The 24353-nt window shown below is 34.5% G+C and overlaps 1 protein-coding gene across 3 annotated transcripts in view; it reads left to right on the forward strand.

Moving 5' to 3' along the window:
• ARB2A (ARB2 cotranscriptional regulator A) overlaps positions 1–24353 on the forward strand; it is a 484107-nt gene that overhangs the window by 48949 nt on the left and 410805 nt on the right. For all 3 annotated transcript variants that reach the window (XM_081275629.1, XM_081275628.1, XM_081275627.1), the window contains one exon: positions 23365–23466. In XM_081275629.1, coding sequence (XP_081131755.1) covers positions 23397–23466 — 70 coding nt within the window. In that variant the 5' untranslated portion in view covers positions 23365–23396. The remainder of the gene's footprint in view (positions 1–23364; positions 23467–24353) is intronic.

A 24353-nucleotide genomic window follows, 5' to 3' on the forward strand; every position in this document is an offset into this window, starting at 1 on the left:
CAATTTGTGTCTTCATAGGTATAGTTAGGGTAATGATGTGTAACTCATTCCACCATCATTCCTACCCCCTTGCACCCTCCTTTTATCTCCCTCCCCTTTGCCCTATCTAGAGTTCCTACATTTCTCCCACGCTTTCCCACCATCGCCATTATGAGTCAGCATCCTCATATCAAGGAAAATATTCAGCTTTTGTTTTTTTGGGGGGATTGGCTTGCTTCACTTAGCATTCATTATATTCTCCAGATTCATCCATTTACCTGCAAATGCCATGATTTTATTCTCTTTTAAAGCTGAGTAATGTTCCATTGTGTATATATACCAAAGTTTCCCTATCCATTCATCCACTAAAGGGCATCTAGGTTGGTTCCATAATTTAGCTATTGTGAATTGTGCTGCTATAAACATTGATATGACTGTGTCCCTGTAATATGCTGTTTTTAAGTCCTTTGGGTATAAACTGAGGAGTGGGATAGCTGGGTCAAATGGTGGTTCCATTCCAAGTTTTCTAAGGAATCTCCATAATGCTTTCCAGATTGGCTGCACCAATTTGCAGCAGTGTATGAGTGTGCCTTTCCCCCCACATCCTTGCCAACACTTATTTTTTTTTTGTATTCTTGATAGCTGCCGTTAAGATTGGAGTGAGATGAAATGAAATCTTAGCTTTGATTTGCATTTCTCTGATTGCTAGAGATGTTGAACATTTTTTCATAGGTTTGTTAATTGATTGTATATCCTCTTCTGAGAAGTATCTGTTCAGGTCCTTGACCCATTTATTGATTGGGTTATTTGTGTTTTTGGTGTTAAGGTTTTTGTGGGCTTTATATATCCTAGAGGTTAGTGCTCTGTCTGATTTGCTTGTGTCTCAGAGGTAGAGCACTTGCCTAGCATGAGTGAAGCACTGGGTTGGATCCTCAGCACCACATAAAAATAAAATAAAGATATTATATTCACCTAAAGCTAAAAAAATTAATATTAAAAAAATTGGTGTCTTATGGCTATACATGATGGTAAGATTCACTGTGGTATATTCATATATGTACATAGGAAAGTTAGGTCAAATTCATTCCTTTCTTTCCCTATCCCATCTTTCCTTCCCTTCCCTTCATTCTCTATCCTCTACTCAATTGATCATCTATTTTTTCCTCACCCTTTCTTATTTTGGATTAGCTTCTATGTATCAGAGAAAACATTCAACCTTTGACTTTTTGGAACTTATTTATTTTGCTTAGCATGATAGTGTCTAGTTCATCCATTTACCAGCAAATGCCATAATGTCATTATGTATGGCTGAGTAATATGCCATTGTGATATATATACCACATTTCTCTATCCATTTGTCTGTTGAAGGGTACTAGGTTGGCTCCATAGCCTGGATATTATGAATTAAGCTGGTGTAAACACGATGTGGCTGTGTCACTGTAATATGTTCATTTAAAACTTTTGGATACATACAAAAGAGTGTGATAGCTGGGTCATATGTTGGTTCCATTATTAGTTTCTTGAGGAGTCTCCATTCTGCTTTCCAAGTAGTTGTACTAATTTGCAGTGCTACCAACAGTGTACCTTTTGCCCATATCCTTGTGAACATTTATTGTTATTTGTATTCTTGATAATTGCCATTCAGACTGGAGTGAATGAAATCTCATTGTAGTTTTAATTTGTATTTCCCTAGTTGCTAGAGGTGTTGCAAATGATATTCTACACAGAACTAGAAAAAGCAGTTATGAAATTCATTTGAAAAAATAAGAGACCCAGAATAGCCAAAGCAGTCCTTAGTGAGAAGAGTGAAGCAGGAAGCATCACAATACTGGAACTCAAATTATATAGTACAGAGCTATAGTAACAAAAAGGGCATGGTACTCACACCAAAACAGGCATGAAGGCCAATGGAATAGAATAGAAGATACATAGTTATCTGATAACTAGACAAAGGTGCCAAAAACATATGTTGGAGAAAATCTATCCTTTTAAATGAATGGCTTTGGGAAAACTGGAAATTCATATGTAGTAGAATGAAATTTAACCCATTTCTCATACTGCACAAAACTCAGCTCAGTAGATCAAAGACCTAGGAATTCAGAAACCCTGCACCTGCTAGGAAAAAATTTAGGCCCAGCACTTCAACATGTTGATATAGGAACTTAATTTTTTTTTTAACAAGACGGGAAATAAAACCAAAGATTAGTAAGTGGTATGGCATCAAATTAAAAAGTTTCTTCACACAAAGGAAACAAGAGCATTCAGAGAGAACCTACCCAAATGGAGAAAATCTTGGTTACCTGCTTCTCAGATATGGCATTAATATCCAGGATATACAAAGAACTCCCCAAAGTTAACACTCCCTACACAATAACTCAATTAATAAATAGACAAAAAAAACTAAACAGGCAATTCTGAAAAGAAGAAATACAGTCAACAAATGTATTAGTTCTCTTTTAAAGGTCTCATTAAATTCAGCTGAGGATCCATTTCTTCCTGGACTTTTCTTTGTTGGATGATTTTTTAAAAAAATATTTTTTTAGGGCTGGGGATGTGGCTCAAGCGGTAGCACGCTCACCTGGCATGCGTGGGGGCCCGGGTTCGATCCTCAGCACCACATACAAACAAGGATGTTGTGTCCGCCGAGAACTGAAAAATAAATATTAAAAAATATTCTCTCTCTCTCTCTCTCTCTCTCTCTCTCTCTCTCTCTCTCTCTCTCTCTTTAAAAAAATATTTTTTTTAGTTGTTGATGGACTGTTTATTTTATTTGCTTATTTATATGTGGTGCTGGGAATCTAACTCAGTGCCTCACGCGTACGAGGCAAGTGCTCTACAACTGAGCTACAACTCCAGCCCCGGATGATTTTTTATTACTGCTTCAGTCTTATATCTTGATATTTTTCTGTTTAGAGTTTCTATATCCTCTTGTTTTAATTTGGTTAGGTCATTAATGTATAGAAACTTGTTAATATTCTAGACTGTCCATTTTACTGGAATATTAGTTTTAAATACATAACTTTATGGTCATCTGGATTTTATCAATGTTTGTGTTGTTATTCCCCTTTTCATTCCTAACTTTGTTGACTTGTATCTTCTCTTTCTTTTGGTTAGTATGGCTAAGGGTTTATCATCTTATTTATATTTTCAAAGAACCAACTCTTGGTGTCAATGATCCTTTACATTTTTTAAAATTCTCAATTTTATGAACTTTTGCTGATATTAATTATATTCAGTTTTCTATTGGTTTAGGAGTTAGTTTATCCATGCTTTTCTATGTAAAACATGATATGTTGCATTAGATTTTTTGAAACATAGATTCTTAATACTATAAACTTTTCTCCTAGAACCCTGTTTATAGTGTCCCAGATATTTTTATGCAGTATCACTATTTTCTTTTTATTCTAGAAATTTCAAAAATTTTCCTCTCATTTATGCTATGGTACATTACTCATTTAAAAGTTTATCATTCAATCTTCATGTGTTTCTATGGTTTCTGTAATTTTTCTTGCTGTTTTCAAATTTTATTCCATTATGATCTGATAAGATATAGTAAAATATATGAATGTGTGTGTGTGTGTGTGGGTGTATGCATGTGTTGAGATGAATTCTTCATATCTTTCAGTATGTAGTAACTTTCTTTGTTCCTGATTAACTTTTGCTTAAAATCTGCTTTGCCAAAATGAGAGTATAGCCTGTTTATTATCAGGCTCCATTTGCATGGAATATCTATTCTATTATATATTCTATTCCCATCCTTTTACTGTCAGCCTGTAGATGTCTTTGCCTATGAGATGTGTCCTATTACAAATACCATATAGTGGATATTTTTTAAAACTCATTCTGCCAAGGTATATATTTGATTGTGGAGTCAAGACCATTGACATCCATTGTTATTATGGATAGATGTTTATTATTATCTACTATTTTGGTGTGTTCCCTATTTTTAATTCAGTCTCAATTTTCATTTAGTAAGTTGGTCTTCTAGAGTGCTTCATCCATTTGGGAGAGCTGGGGTTTGTTTTTGAGTCTTTCTTTTGTGTATTTCAGGTATTTTCAGTAGTGCTGGCATAGTGGTCGTTAATTCTTTTACTTTATCTTTATTGTGGAAAGTTTTTATGCTTTGATTCTAAAAGTTAGTTTTGCTGGATATAGCAATCTTGGCTGATGATTGCTTTCTTATAGAGTTTGGAATATTTCTTTCCAAGCTTTCTTTGGTTTTAGAGTCTGAATTGAGAAGACAGAAATGAATTTTATTGACTGGTTTACCTCTAATGTGTCCTTACATTGTTCTCATGTGGATTTTATTAGTCTTTCCTTATTCCCAGTATTATGCATTTTGATCATGATGTGTCTTGGAGATGTTCTTTGTTGATCTTTTCTGTCTTCTGTATCTTTCCTATATATGGATATCTATGTCATTTCTAAGGTTTGAAAAAATTTTTCTATTATTTCACTGATAATGTTCTTAATGCCATCATTCTTTATTTTCATGCTTTCTTCTATCCCATTGACCCTTAATTTTGTTCTCTCAATGTTGTCTCAGAGTTCTTGTTTAGTCTAATCATGATATTTTATTTTTTTAACCTTTATTGCATACTGAGTGTTCAAATTTAACTGCCTTGTCTTCAAGGCCTGAAGTTTTGTGTTTGATGCCTGAAGTTCTATTTGTTACTTATTCATATTTATTGGTGATACCTTAAAGTGAATTTTTAATCTGGTTTCTCCTATATTTCATTTCAATGAGTTCTGATTGGTTTCTGTTCAGTATCTTTATTACTTTATTGAATTGTCTTCCTGTATTTGCTGTCTTTATTTGTTCCTTAGATCTATTACCTCACTGACCACTTAAACAATCAAGTTTTTGTGGTCTTTCTCTGAAATTTTATTCACTTTTGTATCTCAAGTTTGCTTTTTAGAGGGATTTAAATTTTGGGGGTTGGAGACTTGTTTTCCTGATTTCTCATACATTCAGAGGTCTTGAACTTATGCATGTGTTGAGATGAATTCTTCTTTTTCCTTTTTGTTTCTGTCTTTTGTCTGTAATTTTCTTTTCTGTATAAAGTCCTGTGTTGGTATTTATTTATTTATTTTTTTTAGCTTCAACAACTAGGATCATTGTATAATCCATTTGTTAATTTTAATGTCAAGTAGCACTAGTTTGCTGCTATAGAACTGCTTCTTTAATTCACAGACTTATTTTTTTACCTGTGTGTTTGTTTTGAGGTGCTACATATTGAAACTAGAACATTGCAAATGCTAGACAAGCTTCCTACCATTAAGCCAACCTCAGACCCCAATTTTTAAACTATTGAGTTTTAAGTTTCTTTATATATCCCAAATACATGTCTTGTTTGGATGTGTGGTTTTGTGAACATTTTTTCAGTCTGGCTTATCTTTTGTACTCTTAGATCTTTTATAGGACAGAATTTTTAAAATTTGATGAATATCCATTTGTCAACTTTTTTCTTTTATGGATTGTACTTTGGATGTCATATCAAAGAATTCTAGTTCATGAAGATTTTCTCCTGAAAGCGTTATTGTTTTAAGTTTAATCTTTAAGTTAATGATCTATTTTGAGTTAGTTTTTATGTAAGCTGTAAGATGTAATTTGAAGTTCTGTACTTTTTCTTTTGGTGTCCAGTTGTGCTAGCACCATTTGTGGAAGAATGCCTTTCTACCATTGAATTGTTTTTTTCACCTTTATCTAAAATGAATTGGATAGGACTGGGGATGTAGTTCAGTGAAAGAGCACTTGCCTAGCATGCCTGAAGCCCTGAGGTTAATCCCCAGTACTGCAAAAACAACAACAACAACAACAACAAAAAACCCAAACCCCCCAAAAAACCCAAAAACAAAAACCAAGTAAACAAAACCCAAACTGAAACCAAATAAAAAAGGGTGTATTTAGCTGACTCTTTTTTTTTTTTTGAGTTCTTTTTAACTTCCCTATGGATCTTTGTGCCTAGTATACACTTTTAATTGAGCAGAGTGATTCCTTTCACTTTTTTAAAGAGCATTATAATTATATGTAGTATTTGGGTTCATTTCAATAAAGTAGTACATGCAAGAAATTCTATTTCAATCCTCATTCCTCTCTCTTCTTTCCCTTCCCTCCTCCCTCTCCCATTCCATTTCCTTTCTTTTGTTTATCTTCTTCCACTCTTTTCTCTATTTGTGTTTGATTGGTATTATTTATATACACACAAAGATAAAATTATTTTTGATACATTCATATGTATATGTAACAAGCTATCATTTATTTCTACCCTCTTCCCTTTCTTTCTCCTTCCTTCTTTTTTTTTAAAGAGAGAGTGAGAGAGGAGAGAGAGAGAGAGAATTTTTTTTAATATTTATTTTTAGTTCTCAGCGGACACAACATCTTTGTTGGTATGTGGTGCTGAGGATCGAACCCGGGCCGCACGCATGCCAGGCGAGCACGCTACCGCTTGAGCCACATCCCCAGCCCCTCTCCTTCCTTCTTTATCTCCTTCCTCCTTTTTCTCCTTTCTCTATTCCACTGATCTATCTTATATCTTTATGATCGCAAATCTACTTTCCTGTTACATTCTTTTCCTTATTTTGCTCTAGATTCCGTTTATGAGAAAAACTTTTGGTTATTGATTTTCTGAAACTGACTAATTTCACTTAGCATGATTTTCTCCATTTTCATCTATTTACGACCAAATGCCATTATTTCATTATTTCTTATGGCTGTGTAAAATTTCATTGTGTACATACACACACACACATAATTTTTTGATGCCATATGTTGATGGACATTTGGGTTGATTTCATAATTTGGCTATTGTGACTTGTGCTGTGATAAACATTGAAGTGGATGTATCACTGCTGTATGCTAATTTTAGTTCTTTTTGATAAATACTGAGGAGTGGTATATCTTGGCTATATTGTGGTTCCATTCCTACTTTTAAACATTTTTTTATTTGTTTTAATTAGTAATACATAATGGTAGAATTCACTTTGATACATCATATATAATGGAGTGTAATTGCTCATTTTTCTGGTTATACATGATATATAATCTCACCAGTCGTATAGTTATAAATGTACATAGGATGATAGTTTCTGATTCATTCTATTGTTTTTCCTATCCTGACCCCCATCCCTCCCTTCACTCTTCTATACCTAAAGTAACTTTATTCTTTTCTGGCCCTTCACCCCATTGAGAATTAGCATCAGAATATCAGAGGAAACATTGGCTTTTGGGTTTTTGGAATTGACTTATTTTGTGTAGAATGATATTCTACAGCTCCATGCATTTACTGGCAGATGCCGTAATTTCATTCTTTTTTATGGCTGAGTAATATAACATTTTGTATATGTATCACATTTTTTATCCATTTATCTGTTGAAGAACAGCTAGGTTGGTTCCACAGTTTAACTGTTGTGCATTGAGCTGCTATAAACATTGATGTGGCTACATCACTGTAATATGCCAATTTTAAATCCTTTGGGTATGAACCAAGGAGTGGGATAACTGGGTCAAATTGTGGTTCCATTCCAAGTTTTCTAAAGAATCTGCATACTGCTTTCCAGAGTGTTTGCATCAATTTGCGGTTCCACCCGCAATGAATTGAGTGTACCTTTTCCCCCACATTCTCACTAACAGTTGTTGCTTGTATTCTTGATAATTGCCATTCTGACTGGAGTAAGATGAAATATTAGAGTAGTTTTGATTTATTTTTCTCTAATTGCTAGGCATGTTGAACATTTTTTCATGTATTTGTTGACCATATTTTTTTCTATAAAGTGTTCAATTCCTTAGTTCATTTATTAATTGGGTTATTGTTTTTGTTATTATTATTATTATTGATATTAAGTTTTTGGAGTTCTTTATATATCCTGGAAATTAATGTTCTCTCTGAGGTACAGATGGCAAAGATTTTCTCCCGTTCTCTAGGCTCTCTTTTTTTTCATTCCTGATTGTTTCCTTTGCTATTAAGAAGTTTTTTAGTTTGATACCATCCCATTCATTGATTCTTAATTTTACTTCTTGCACTTTAGGAGTCTAGTTAAGGAAGTCAGATCCTAAGCTGACATGGTAGAGATTTGGGCCTACTTTTTCTTCTGTTAGGTGCAGGGTCTCTGGTTTAGTGCCTAAGTCTTTGATCCACTTTTAATTGAGTTTCATACAGGATGAGAGATAGGGGTTTAATTTCATTGTGTGACAGCACTGTTTATTGAATAGACTATCTTTTCTCTAGTAAATGTTTTTGGCGCCTTTGTCTGATATGAGATAATTGTATTTATGTGAGTTTGTCTCTGTGTCTTGTATTTTATACCATTGGTGTATGTGTCTGTTTTGGTACCAATACCATGCTGCTTTTGTTACCATGGCTCCGTAGTATAGTTTCAAGGTCTGGTATTGTGGTGCCTCCTGCTTTACTCTTCTTGCTAAGGATTGCTTTGGCTATTCTGGGTTGTTTATTTTTCCAAATGAATTTTATGATTGCTTTTTAGAGTTCTATGAAGTTTTGGGGTTGTGGCTCAGTGGTAGAGCACTCACCTAGCACTGCAAGGCCCTGGGTTTAATCCTCAGCACCACATAAAAATAAATAAAATAAAATAAAGATACTAAAAAATAATGTCATTTTGATTTTAATAGTAATTACATTAATTCTGTATAATGCTTTTAGTAATATGGCCATTTTGACAATGTTAATTCTGCATGTCCAGGAGCATGCGAGATCTTTCCATCTTCTAAGGTCTTCTTGAATTTCTTTTAGTATTTTGTAATTTTCATTGTAGAGGTCTTTTACCTCTTTTGTAAGATTGAATCCCAAGTATTTTTTTTTAATCTATTGTGAATGGTGTAGTTTTCCTAGTTTCTCTTTCAGTAGATTCATCACTGATGTATAGGAATGTGTTTGATTTATGGGTGTTGATTTTATAACCTGCTACTTTGCTGAGTTCACTTACAAGTTTTGAAGTTTTCTGGTGGAATTTTTTGACTCTTCTAAATATAGAATCATGTCATCCACAAATAGTGATATTTTGAGTTATTCTTTTCCTATTTGTATCCCTTTTTAATTTCTTTCTCCTGTTTAATTGCTCTGATTGGAGTTTCAAGGACTATTTTGAATAGAAGTGGTGAAAGAAGGAATCCTTGTTATTTTCTAGTTTTTAGAGTGAATGCTTCAAATTTTTCTTCATTTAGAATGATGTTGGCTTTGGGCTCAGCATATATAGCTTTTATGATGCTGAGGTATGTTCCTACTATACCTCTCTTTTGTGTTTTGGACATGAATGGATGTTGTATTTTGTCAAATACTTTTTCTGCATCTATTGAGATGATCATATGATTCTTGTTTTTAACTGCATTAATATGTTGAATTACGTTTATTGATTTCCATATATTAAATCAACCTTGCGGGTGGTACGCCATGCCAACTCTGTGATTTGGAAGACACATGCCCATACTTCCTTACTGACCAAGACTCTGGAGCTCTGCAGGTTCCCAAGTCCTGCACATCAGGCAGATGAAAAGGGCGCTCCACTCTTCTGCTTTGGTTCTACAGGCCACTCCATGCAAAGCAGTCCTGATATTGCTATATCCTAAATCTGACATGGAAAACAGAAGAACTGGTCCAGAGTTCACTTGCTGGCCAGAACATAATCAGTAACCACAGACATGAAGAATTTCATTTTCTGGAGACTCTAAGATGGCGGAGTAGAGTAGAACCTGTTACTGGCATGACTCCGAGTGAGTGGTCGGATGTTTTCCCTCACAGGAGCTCTCATTCACAAACTTAAGCTTCACGGAGCGTGTGACAGGAATTCAAACAGCGGTTTGTAGCAAGCCCAGCCCAGGACTCAAGGAAACCAGAGTCGCTCATGGCTGCGAAGCTGGCCAGCAGTGTGGAGCTGGAACCCACTGCAGACGGGCAGAGATTGAGCCCTGTGGAGTTCTGGCAGCACAGAGACACAGGGATATGCCATAGTCCGGCTGCAGCAAAATAGCCGGGGGGGTGTCGAACAACTTGTGTCTCCATTTTCTTGAAATGGCCATTTTTCCTCTCGACCTATCTAGGGACGAGCAGATTTGCTCCCTTCCTATCTATGGACGGGCAGCTTTTTTTCGTCACTTACCCCCGAGTGTCCTGGGGCTCCCCATAACAGGCCACCATCTGCCGCAGTCCAGCTGCAGCAAAATAACTGGGGGGTGAGGAACAACTTGTGTAGATTGATACAGCAGGAATGGGAGCTGTTTATTATAGGACAACAGAGGTATTTATACATTCCACACAGCTTATCTTAATTAACATAAACTAGATACAGCAGTCAACCAATAAGGAATCTCCACACTTAATGGCTCGCTGGCGCCAGCTCACAAACCACTCCCCCTGGCAAAATGCCAGGCACCATCCCGACTTGTTTACAGACTCTAACAGGGATACTGGTCCTTCAGGGCTGGAGTGGGTCACACTGCGACCTGTGTTATCACAGGGTACATGACCGGGGACCGAATTCTGGACAGCGTAGGAATAGCCCAGCTCCCTCCACCTCACTGGACACTCCGGCGCTGAAACAGGCAGTTGCCATTTTGGAAAATCGGCCTCATCAGCTTTTGGCGGGTGTAGCAGACAGCGCCATTGGCATCTGAACAGGTGTGTGATTCCCAGCTTCCCCTCTTCACAGCTGGGATAACTTAAAACTTTTCTCGCCAGCTTTTGGTGGGCATGAATATCAGAGCCGAGTGCAGAGTGCAACTGAGAAGGTGCCTGATTTCCAACTCCTCCTGTCCCAGCTGTGATAACCCAAAACCTTTCTCCCCAGCTCTTGGTGGGTGTGGCTATCAGAGGGAATACGGCAGAACAGGTTGCTGGTTTCGAGCTCCCCCTCTCCACAGCTGTGATGACTTGGTGATTACCCAACACAGAGATAGCACTCAGTTGATCAGGAGTGCAGGGCGGACAGGGCACCAAACACCCAGAGTGAACCCAGGGCTGCGGACAAGAGATCCATCAATTGGGGCCTGGTGGGCAGGAGAGGTGGGAGGGATAGAGACTGAGAGCAACCCAAAGAGACTGGGATTGGAGAGGCATCCGGCAGGGGAGGGAGACCGCCTCACACAGATTACTTCCACCACCTTGAGGATAGAGACTCAACCTGGAATGCACAATGCCACCTACTAGAAGGGAAGAAAACAGAATTCTAAGAGTGCATTTTTTTTCTCTTTTTCCTTTTTTCTTTTTATCTTTTCCTCTCTTTTTTCATTCCTTTCTCTCTCTTTCACCCCCTTTTTTCTTCTTCTTTTCTTTTTACTTTTCTTTCTCCTTCTCTTCCTCTCTCAACCTCCTAAGTGTTACTATTTTACTACATGTAATGTACTAAATGCAAATAGGTGTTTGTTTCTATGCTTCTTATTGTCTTCCAACATACTTAACTACCCTAAAATACCTCCTGTCTATTCTCCTGCTAATAACCCCCTTCATTAGAGTTCTGCTCCAAAATAGCTAAGATATATTAACCCCATAATCTCACATCTTTCCCCCTTAACATAAAGTCCTATGCCCAACCCTCAGTTCTCTATACGCCACCAGAAACTGTATGGCTTTTATGAAGCCAATGAATATATTTTAAATTATAACTGAATCTAACATCTCTAAACATAGAGACTAACTATAAATATATTAATAACACAAACTAGCTCATAGATGATGTATAGTTGATATTGGGAACTGTTTACATTGTCTCCCATCACAAAGGAGAGATCTTGAAACTATACAAGTGCAATACAAATCTATAGGGGAAACACAATAACACAATAAATAGTCACACAGAGCTGGAAAGAAATGTGGGCAACATGAAAATACAAGGAAAGAAATGACCACAAACAATGTAGGACAATTCAACATTAGAGGATATAACAGCTACAGCAGAAAGAATTTCAGATAGATTTCAGGCTATACATGACTCAGATGATTGGGAGTCTCAAGGAAGACTTTATACAGCAAATGCTGACAATAAAAGATCACTTTGACAATGAATTACATAAACAAATCCAAGAAGCAAAAGATCAACTCTACAGGGAGACAGAGGTTATACAAAAAAAAAAAAAAAAAATCCTGGAAATGAAGGAAATAATAGACCAGAATAAAAACTCAAATGAGAGTATCACCAGCAGAGTAGAACCCTTAGAAGACAGACTATCAGACAACGAAGACAAAGTATATCATCTCGAAAAGAGTGTAGCAGCACAGGGAGACTGATAAGAAACCAGGATCAAAACATCCAAGAATTTGGAATAGCATAAAGAGACCAAATTTAAGAGTTATTGGGATAGGGAAAGGTATAGAGGTCCAAACCAAAGGAATGAGCAATCTGTTCAATGAAATAATTTTAGAAAACTTTCCAGACATGAAGAATGAAATGGAAATCCAAATCCAAGAAGCCTACAGGACGCCGAATTTACAAAACCACAAGAGATCCACACCAAGTCACATTATAATGAAAATGCCCAACTTACAGAACAAGGATAGAATTTTGAAAGCCACAAGAGAAAGGAAGCAGATTACATTTAGGGGTAAACCAATTAGGTTAATGGCTGATCTTTCAACACAGACTCTGGAAGCTAGAAGATCCTGGAACAACATATTTCAAATGCTGAAAGATAATGGGTTCCAACCAACAATCTTCAATCCAGTAAAATTAAGCTTCAGGTTTGAAATGAAATAAAAACCTTCCATGATAAACAAAAGTTAAAAGAATTTGCAGCTAGAAAACCGGCACTTCAAAACATCCTTGGCAAAACATTACATGAAGAGGAAATGAAAAATAACAATGAAAATCAACAGTGGGAGGTAGTACAGTAAAGGAAAAACTAATCAAGGAGGAAAAACAAATCAAGTTAAATAACAAAAATAAACAAATATGACTGGAAATACAAACCATATCTCAATAGTAACCCTAAATGTTAATGGCTGAAACTCACCAGTCAAAAGACATAGGCTAGTAGACTGGATTTAAAAAAAAAATCCAACAATATGCTGCCTACAGGAGACTCATCTCATAGGAAAAGACATACACAGACTGAAGGTGAAAGGTTGGGAAAAATCATACCTCTCACATGGACCTCGGAAGCAAGCAGGGGTGTCCATACTCATATCAAATAAAATAGACTTTAAGCCAAAGTTAATCAAAAGGGATAAAGAAAGACTCTACATACTGCTCAAGGGAACCATTCACCAACAAGACATAGCAATCTTAATGTATATGCCCCAAACAATGGTGCAACTATGTTCATCAAACAAACTCTTCTCAAGTTCAAGAGTCAAATAGACCATAACACAATAATCATGGGTGATTTTAACACACCGCTCTCACCACTCGACAGATCTTCCAAACAAAAGTTGAATAAAGAAACTATAGAACTCAATAACACAATTAATAACTTAGACTCAATTGACCTTTATAGAATATATCAAACAACATCAAGTGGATACACTTTTTTCTCAGCAGCACATGGATCCTTCTAAAAAATAGACCATATATTATGCCACAGGGTTAAATACAAAGGAGTAGAGATATTACCATGCATTTTATCTGATCATAATGGAATGAAATTGGAATTCAGCGATAAAATAAAAAAGAAAAATCCTATGTCACATGGAGAATGAACAATATGCTACTGAATGAATAATGGGTTACAGAAGACATCAAGGAGAAAATTGAAAAAAATTCTTAGAGTAAATGAAACACAGACACAATATATCAAAATCTATGAAAGCAATACTAAGAGGAAAATTCATTGCATGGAGTTATTTCCTTAAAAGAAGAAAAAAGCCAACAAATAAATGACCTCACACTACATCTCAAAGCCCTATAAAAATAAGAACAAATCAGCAGCAAATGCAGTAGAATTCAAGAAATAATTAAAATCAGAGCTGAAATCAATAAAATTGAAACAAAAGAAAGAATTAAAAAAATTGACAAGACTAAAAGTTGGTTCTTTGAAAAAATAAATAAGAATGACAGACACTTAGCCATACTAATGAAGAGAAGAAGAGAGAGAATCCAAATTACTAGCATACAGGATGAAAAAGGCAATATCACAACAGACAATATAGAATACAGAAGATAATTAGAAATTATTTTGAAAACTTACACTCTAATAAAATAGAAGATAGTGAAGGCATCAATAAGTTCCTTAAGTCACATGATCTGCCCAGATTGAGTCAGGAAGATATACATAACTTAAACAGACCAAATTCAAGTGAGGAAATAGAAGAACCATCAAAAGATTACCAACCAAGAAAAGCCCAGGACCCGACGGATATACAGTCGACCTCTAAAGAAGAATGAATACAAGACCTCTAAAGAAGAACTAATACCAATATTCTTCAATCTATTTCAGGAAATAGAAAAAGAGGGAATTCTTCTAAGTTAATTCTACGAGGCCAATATCACCCTGATTCCAAAACCATACAAAGACACCGAAAAGAAAGAAAACTTCATACCAATATCTCTAATGAATATAGATGTAAAAATCCTCAATAAAATTCTGGCAAATTGGATACAAAAACATATCAAAAAGATCATGCACAATCATCAAGTGGGATTCATCCCCAGGATGCAAGGTTGGTTTAACATACGGAAATCAATAAATGTAATTCATCACATCAATAGACTTAAAGAACCATATGATCATCTCGATAAATGTAGAAAAAGCATTTGACAAAATACAGCAACCTTTTATGTTCAAAACACTAGAAGAACTAGGGATAACAGGAACTTACCTCAACATTGTAAAAGCTATCTACACTAACCCTCAGGCCAGCATCATTCTAAATGAAGAAAAACTGAAGGCATTCCCTCTAAAATCTGGAACAAGACAGGGATGGCTTCTCTCACCACTTCTATTCAACATAGTTCTTGAAACACTGGCCAGAACAGTTAGACAGATGAAAGACATTAAAGGAATAACTATAGGAAAACAAGAACTTAAACTAACACTATTTGCTGATGATATGATTCTATACCTAGAAGACCCAAAAGACTCTATCAAGATGCTGCAGTTTGGCTGCAGCAAACTAACCGGGGGGTGGGGAGGAGTGATGAGCAACTTGTGAAGGTTGATACAGCAGGAGTGGGAGCCGATTTATTGTCGGACAGTAGAGGTATATATACACTTAACTGATTATACACAGCTTGTTTCAATTAACATCCAGATATATCAATTGGTCATTAAGGAATCCTCGTCATCTTAATAATTACACACAGCTTAATTCAATTGACATAATCTAGACACAGCAGTCAGTCATTAAGGAATCTCTATCATCTTAATGGCTCACTGGTGTTACTTCTCAAACCACTCCTCTTGGCAAAGTGCCTGGCGCCATCTTGACTTGTCTGTGGCTCTCAGCATCTCCGCCTTTTGTTTAATTTAAATAACAATATGTGGCTTAGGGACTGTGCCTGTTTTAGGTTGTCCAGTACTAGAACAACTCTGTGTATATTTTGAGATCAGATATTGTGATGCCTCTTGGCATCACTTTTCTTACTCAGAATTGCTTTGGCTATTCTAGATCCCTTATTCTTCCAAATGAATTTAAGGACTGATCTTTCTAGTTCTGTGAAGAATGTTATTGGTATTTTCATGGGGATTGCATTGCATGTGTAAATTGCTTTTGATATTTTGGCCATTTTGATGATATTAATTCTGCTTCTCCAAGAAGCAAGTCTTTTTCAATTTCTTTCTTGAATGTTCTGTAATTTTCATTATTGTGACCTTTTAACTTTCTTTGTTAGATCAATTTCCAGATTTTTTTGAGGTTATTTTGAAGGGGATGGTTTTTCTGAATTCTTTCTCAGCTGAATTTATGAACAAACATTTATTAATCAATAGAAACCTATTGGTTTAAGAAAAGATACTGATTTATGAATGTTGATCTTGTATCCTATTACTTTGCCAAATTCATTTAGAAGCTCTTTAAGTCTTCTGGTGGAATGTTTTGGGTCTTATAGTATCATGTCATTAGCAAACAGTGATAGTTTGTCTTCTTTTCTGATTTGTATCTCTTTAATTTCCTTCTCTTACCTGATTGCTCTGGTTAGAGTTTTGAGAACTATACTGATTTTAAAGGAAAAGTTTTCAGGTTTTCTCCATTTACTATAATGTTGGCTTTGATTTCATTATATATTGCTTTAATGATATGGAGGTAGGGTCTTTCTATCCCTAGTTTCTCCAGTGATTTTAACATGAATTGTTGCTGTATTTTATCAAACGCCTTTTCTGAATCTATAAATATGGTCTTATGATTCTTGTTTTTTATTTTCTTTAAATTATGGATTATATTTATTGATTTGCATATGTTGAACCAGTCTTGCCTCCCTGTTATGAACTTTCCTCTTAGCACTTGATTGTGGTATATTATTTTCTTAGTATGCTTTTGAATGCAATTTGCTAGTATTTTATTGAGTATTTTTATATCTATGTTCATCAGGGATATTGGTCTGCAGTTTTCTTTCTTAGATGTATCCTTGTCTCATTTGATTGTTAGGGTGTACTGGACTTATAGAGTATATTTGGGAGTGTTCCCTCCCTTTCAATTTCATGGAATAATTTGAGGAAATCTGGTGTTAGTTCTTCCTTAAAGGTCTGGTAGAACTCTGCTGAGAATGCATCTGATCCTTGTCTTTTTTTTTTGTTGTTGGTTGGCTTTTGATTGCTTTTTCAATGTTATTACTTGGTATTGGTCTATTTAAATTTTCTATGTCTTCCTGATTCAATTCAGACAGGTCTTATGTGTCTAGAAATTTGTTAATGCCTTCTAGATTTTGCTGTTTATTGGAGTATAAATTTTTGACCTAATTGTGATCCTCTGTATTTCAGAAATTTCTATGTTTATATCTACTTTAATCTTGAATTTTGTTGATTTGGGTTTGATAGTGTCCCTCTTATTGAGCTTTAGGCATTTTGTTGATTTGGGTCTTCTATTTCTTTTGGTTATTGTGATTAAGGATTTATCAATCTTATTTATCTTTTCAAATAACCCTTTGTTGCTCTGATCCTGTGAGGGTGGTTTTTTTTTTCTTCTCAATTTCATTTCTGATCTTTATTATTTTCTGTTTCTGATTTTGGGATGAGTTTGTTATTTTTTTTTCTAAGGCCTTGAGGTGAAGCATAAGTTTATTATTTGGGGCCTCTCTATATTTTTAATGTATGCACTCATTGTAATAAATTTTCCTTTTAGTACTACTTTCATACTGTCTTAGAGATTTTGATATGTTGTGTCTTTGTTTTCATTTGTTTCTAATAATTTCCTGATTAATTCTCTCATGTGTTGATCCATTCTTCATTTAAAAGAATATTGTTTACTCTCCATGCGTTTGTGGTTTCTATTACTTTTCTTACTGTTTATTTCTAGTTGATTCCATTATGGTCTGATATGATGCACGGGAAATTTTTTAAAAAGTTTTCTAGACTTACTTTTGTATTTGCCTAGATTCTTCATCTAAAATGTGGTCTGTTGCGAAGAAGGTTCCATGAGCTGCTGAGAGGTAAATCAGCTGTTTTGGGGTGAAATACTCTATAGATGTCTATTAGGTCCACTTGAATTGTAATATTATTAAGCTTTATATATGTTTACTGATTTTTATGCTTCAATGACCTGTTTCTTGATGATAGGGTGTCTTGAAATCTTCCAGTATTATTGTATTAGGTTCTAGCTATAAATCTTTATCGATTTTATGCTTTACTGTCCTCTGTTGATTAAAAGACTGCATTGAAATCTTCCAGTATTATTGTATTGGTGTCTACCCGGGATTTAATGTCAAGGAGTATTTTTTTAACATAATTGAGTGCATTGATATTTGGAGTATATATATTAACTATTAAATTGTTCCCTTTACCAGGATATAATGGCCCCTTTTGTCTATTCTGACTAATTTTTGCTTGAAATCAGCTTTGTCATGTGAGAATGCTTATTCTGGCCTGATTTTGGAGTCTGTTTACATGGAATATTTTTTCCCATCCTTTTATCTTCAGCCTTGGAATGTCTTTACCTATGAGGCGAGTTTCTTGCAAATATCATATAGTTGGATCTTGGTATTTGATCCATTCTGCAAATCTATATTTTTTTTAAATGGGAAGTTGATACCATTTATATTCAGTGTTACTATGGCTTTGTGTTTGTGTTTTGCTAACATTTTTATTTTTATTTTTTGTATTTAATTCTGCCTTGATTCTCATTTAGATGATTTGTATTCTATTGGTCTTCATTTGAGAGTTTTAGATTTTGTTTTGGGGATTCTCTGTGTCCAGTTTACCTTTGAATATTCCTTGTAGTGCTGGCTTAGTTGTCATATATTCTTTTTGTTTATCCTTGTCATGGAAGGAATTTAATTCCCCATCAAATATGAGTAATATTTGGGCCTACTTTTTCCTCTGTTAGGCACAGGGTCTCTAGTCTAATTCCTACATCCTTGATCCACTTTGAATTGAATTTTCTGCATGGTGAGAGGTAGGAGTTTATTTTCATTTTGCTGCTTTTGGATTTCTAGTTCTCCCAGCACCATTTGTTGAAGAGGCTATCTTTTCTCTAATGTATATTTTTGGAGCTGTTGTCTAGTATGAGATAACTTATTTGTATGGTTTCCCCGTGTCTTCTGTTCTGTATCATTGATTTATACATTTATTTTCGTGCCAATACCATGACATTTTTGTTACTATAGTTTTGTAGTATAGTTTAAGGTCTGGTATTGTGATGTCTCCTGCTTCACTCTTCAAAGTAGGCCCAAATCATCATCAAGTCAGATTAGGCCCTTACTTCCTTAATAAGACTCCTAAAGTGCAAGAAATAGAATCAAGAATTAATCAAACTAAACTAAAAAGCCTCTTCTTAGCAAAAGAAACAATCAATGAGGTAAAGAAAGAGCCTACATTTTGGGAGCAGATTTTTGCCATAAGCATGTCAGAACACTAATCTCTAGGATGTAAAAAGAACTAAAAAAACTTAACATCAAAAAACCCAAACAACCCAATCAATAAATTGGCTGAGAAGCTAAACAGACACTTCTCAGAAGCATATACATTTTTTTTTTTTTTTTTTTTTTTTTAGTTCTGGGCGGACACAACATCTTTGTTTGTATGTGGTGCTGAGGATCGAACCCTGGCCGCACGCATGCCAGGCCAGCGCGCTACCGCTTGAGCCACATCCCCAGCCCCCACAGATATACATTTGATAAACAACTATATGAAAAAAATGTTCAACATCTCTAGTAATTAGAGAAATCCAAATCAAAACAACTCTTAAGATTTTATCTCACACCAGTCAGAATGGCAGTTATCAAGAATACAGACAACAGCAAGGATGTGGGGGAAAAGGCATACTCCTACATTCCTGGTGGGACTGCAAATTGGTGCAACCACTCTGGAAAGCAGTATGGAGATTCCTTAGAAAACTTGGAATGGAACTACTGTTTGACTTTGATATGGAAGTTTTGAATCTTCTTTTTTCTGGGTGGGGTTAATTCAGGCTACCAAAAATAGAGCTGAGAGTTCTATCTGATATCTCATATTATATTTTCATTCTGACTGTTGAATGCACAGACTATTTGTAGCTCTATGTGTACTTCAGGAATCATTCAGCCTGCTTCTTTCCCTGTCCTGTCCTGTTTTCCTCTCCTATATGTATTGGATAAATACTTAGTCAGAGACAGAATGAAATCACTCTGTAGCTCTGCTCAGTAATCTCTCTGTATAAACTGTTCCCTTTGCCCTCTTTTTTTTTTTTTTTGCACCCAAACCTAGTCACCTTGGATTATTCAAATTTTGATCTGTATCTTCTCACTTAGCAGGATTCTCATTCTTTGTTTGCATTTCTATTTCTCCTGTGTCTTCAACCTTCTCTAGACAATAAACTAGTGCAAGAGAAAGATTTGACTTATTTGTTTCTTTCAGTGAACACAGTTCTGCCTTTTGTGCAACCTCTGAAAACTGTTCTTTCACTTGTAGTATCCTAGTTATTTAAGGAGAGTAGGAAGAATCTAGTTCCTGTTATTCTATTTTAGCCAGAAGTAGAATTCCAGTAATGGTTTACTCATCTAGGTAATAAATTTTAATAAAGAAGGCAAGTGATTTTTTTTTATTGTGGCAAGATACACATATATAAAATTCAACATTTAAACCATTTTAAGTGTACAGTTCTGTGGCATTATGTACATTCATATTGTGCATTCTTCATCATCATGCATCTGTAGAACTGTCTCCTCTTGTGAAACTGAAACTGTCTTAAATACTAACTCCCAATTTCCCTCTCCTCCTGTCTCCTGGAAACTACCACTTTATTTTTTTCGTCTCTATGAGTTTGATTTTTCTAGGTAGCTAATATACATGGAATCGTACAATATTTGTCCTTCTATGACAGTTAATTTCAGTTCACGTATTATGTTCAAGGTACTTTCATGTTGTGTCAGAATGCCGTTCCTTTTATTCCTAATAAGGCCAAATAATATTTTATTGTATGTATATGTCATGTTTTGTTTATCTATTTGTATTAGCCATGGTTTTCCAGAAAAACAGAACCAGTTGTGTGTGTGTGTGTGTGTGTGTGTGTGTGTGTGTGTTTGTGTGTGTGTGAAATTTGTTGTAATGAACTGGCTTATATAGTAACAACAAGGCTGAAAACTCCCAAGTTTGCATTATGGAAGGAGAGCTAATAGTGTAGTTCCAGTCCAATCCCAAAATTCTGTGAGAGAGCTGATTGTGTAAGTTCCAGTTTAAGCCTGAAAGTAGGAGAAAACCAATGTCCCAGCTCAAGGATAGCAGGACAGAAAGTTCATTCTTCTTTATTCATCCTGTTTGTTCTATTCAGGCTTTCATACCATTAAGAGGCCCACACATCCTGGAGAAGGAAATCTGCTTTACTTCATCAACTAATTCAAATGTTTTATCTGAAAACATTCTTATAGACACACCCAGAATAATGTTTTACAAAATATATGGGCACCCTGTGTCCCAGTTAGATTGATACATAACATTAACCATTACTCTATTCCTCTGTTGATGTATACTTGGGTTGCCTTTACCTTTTGATGATAATGAATACTACTGCTGTGACACTGGTTTACAAATATCTGTTTGAGTCACTACTTTTAGTTCTTTTGGGCATGAAAGAGTATTTTTTGTACTGCTGTTGCATATGCTTAGGTTTAGAATTCTAGTTGCTAAATCACTTTAATCACTAGAGCCACGTTTCAGAAAAAGACAGTTGTGTCATATCTGATGCAAATTTAGGTTGTATGGATTCAACTACTCTATTTTATTGGTTATTGAGGGAATTTTCTATAGATATCTTTAATTATACTTGATTTTGGAGTTATCCACTGCATTTAGAACCTGATTTCAGAGTAAAATATAATTTTACAGCATTGCTTTCTTTTAACAAAGGAGGAAAATAATTCTGACCATTCCTTTCTATGTATCTTGTCAATGCTAATGAAATAAAAAAATTTTGTATCAGGAATTCTAGTTGACAGTGGAAAATTTTTAAGAATGTCGTTTTTAGTTTAGTTTGTCATTTGTAGGATTATTTTGAGCAAAGCAAAAAAGCACATTTCTGTATTCACACTGTTCTCTGTAATGGGAGAAAAAGGGAAAACAGAATATTATAAAGTTGATAAAGCAAACAATTAAGGGAGCAATGAGTTAGGTTTTGGGAGATATATTTATTTAATTAATCTGATTTACATTTTTGTATTGTATATATTTGAAGTTTATTTTTTTTTAATTTTGATTTTCGAAATGATTCTGATGACATACAGTGAGAACTTTTGTCACATTCTTATATGAGATACCATTAAATACTTGTTGATAGACTTATTCCAGGGCTGGAGTAGTAAACATACAAGATGAAATTGGAGCTCACAGAAAGTAAGAAAATGCTCAAGAAAACAGACAAGATAATATTATGTCAAAAGGTCACAGGAGACAACTAGAAGAGTTTACAGTGACCATGGCTGGAACAATTTTGGAGGGAAAAAAGCACAGGATTGAATTTTTACTTAACCTATACAATAAATATCTATGAGTCTATACTGATATAATTGATTAATAGTAATTTATGTAAATGTGGAGAGATGAATTTTCTATACATAAGAATTATAAATAATGTATGTAGATGTTCCTTACTCCAGGAAGTAGAGCATAATTCTACTCTTCTCTTCTTGAGAATGGACCAGATTTAGTTGCTTTTAAAGAACAGGTTATAAAAAGAGAAAAATAGTAACTTAGTGGAGAATCCTGGAAAATGCAACCTTAACTGCGTGATAAGGTTAACATCACCAGTGATGTTCTGGGGATACATGTTCCTCTTGACATGATGTATTAAGAAGTTCAGTTCCCTTTCTGGTTTTCTTTCAAGAAACTCATAATTCTAAACTAGGGAAAGGATAAACTTCATCTATAAAAACATCAGATATACTTAAATTGAGGACAGTTGTACAAAACACCTGATCATTATCCTAAAAAAATGTTAAGGTCACAGAAAAGAAGGAAAGGAAGAACTGTCACAGACTAGACAGAGGGGACCTGGGAGAAATGATAACTTTGTGCCATTTAGATTCCTGAGTGGAATCCTGGGACAGAAAATGATCATTAATGGAGGAACTGGTGAAATATCAATAATATCTAGGCTTTAGTCAGTGGAATATGCCAAAGTTGGTTTCATTGTTTTGACAAGTGTATTATGGCCACATAAATGTGAACATTCTGAAAACTAGGTTGGGGCATACAGACACTCTGTGCTATCCTTCAAAATTTCCATAAATCTAAAACCATTCCAAAATAAAATTTTGGAGTTTTATTTATTTTAAAAAATCATTTGCAGATTTATTTTTGATTGTGTGAAATCAAACCTTATGAAGAATAAACTATTTTGTGTCAATCAGTTTTATCAAGTTAGCATATTTCTTCTTACTATTTCCCCCTAAAAATGGAACAATATGCTATATTACTATTAGATTTTTCATTACAAATCTAATGTGATTTACTGTTAGATTTATAATAATTGTCCTCATTCATTCATAAGGTTTCATTTGGATGTAAGATTTAATGGTCTTTTAAAAGTGATATTAATGTCTAAAACTATAACTTACAATAATAGATCTCTATTTTGAAGAGAGGTTAATTTAGTATAGTGGCTTATCAGATATAAGTCATGATTGTTTTGAGAACTATTATTTTTAAAGTACTTATTGTGCTTGATCATAATATAGCATTTTGGGACTTAAAATTAACTGCATTTTCAGTTAAAAATATATAAAAACTTAATAGAACAAAAGAATACTTAATAATTTAAAATATAATTTTTATTGTTAACTATGAAATGAATATAAATAAGTTTCATATTTCTTTTCTAGACTTATTATCTAGAATAGATTTGGATGAACTAATGAAAAAAGATGAACCACCTCTTGATTTTCCTGATACTCTGGAAGGATTTGAATACGCTTTTAATGAAAGTAAGTGGTATATGGTCTATGCAAAATTTATTTTACAATGTTAATAGCATAGGATTAATATTTGCTACTCTTGAAGGTCAGCTAGAATGTTTTATGTATTTCTTTTGAGAAATAATGACTTAACCTTGAATGGTAAAATCCTTCACTTGAGTGAAAGAACCAAGTAACAATTTCCCATAGTTGTCAAGTCATGTTAACTGATTGACGTGAATTTGATTCAGTTTATGCTTTTCAACCTTGAGTATTCAACTCTCTGATATCGAATGGAAACTCCTAACTAAATTATACTGAAAGATGTTACTGTTTCACACAGTAAAAGTGAAGTGACTGGAAATAATTATCTGTGACAATATTTTAAAACAAAGTACTCAATTTTCCATGATTTTTAAGGCAACATCCTTATCTTAGAATTTACTAATTAGGTTCTAATAAGAATAACTTTAGTACTTAAGATGTGGAAAAACATACCATCAATTGATTAAAGTATATTTATGGAATAATAAATAATATACTGTCACACTTGAAAGGTGATGATATTATAGGGTAGGTGGCATTAGAGTTGTAGTTTTCTACATGTTGCTCTGCATTAATCAAATTGATGATCTGTCATCACTGAATCAGTGGATATCCCTTTATAGGTATTAGGGCTTCAGTCTCTGAATGCTAGAATATTGAGTGAGTTTCAACAGAAGAAAATAGAAACTTTGCTTTTTTCAGATGTTAATTTTCATGATTTTTATAAAGACTATTTTATACCAATATATGTGTAAGTAGTAATGTTGTGTTGTCTCGTGGGGAGGAAGGGTTAAAGCAATTGGCCTATGGTTTGTTTCTCCTGATTACCAGAAGAATATTCCCAGGAAAAGATAGTTAGTCTTTTCTCCTTG

This window comes from Spermophilus citellus, assembly GCF_964194105.1.
Source record: "Spermophilus citellus genome assembly, chromosome: 1".
Taxonomy (NCBI): Eukaryota; Metazoa; Chordata; class Mammalia; order Rodentia; family Sciuridae; genus Spermophilus; species Spermophilus citellus.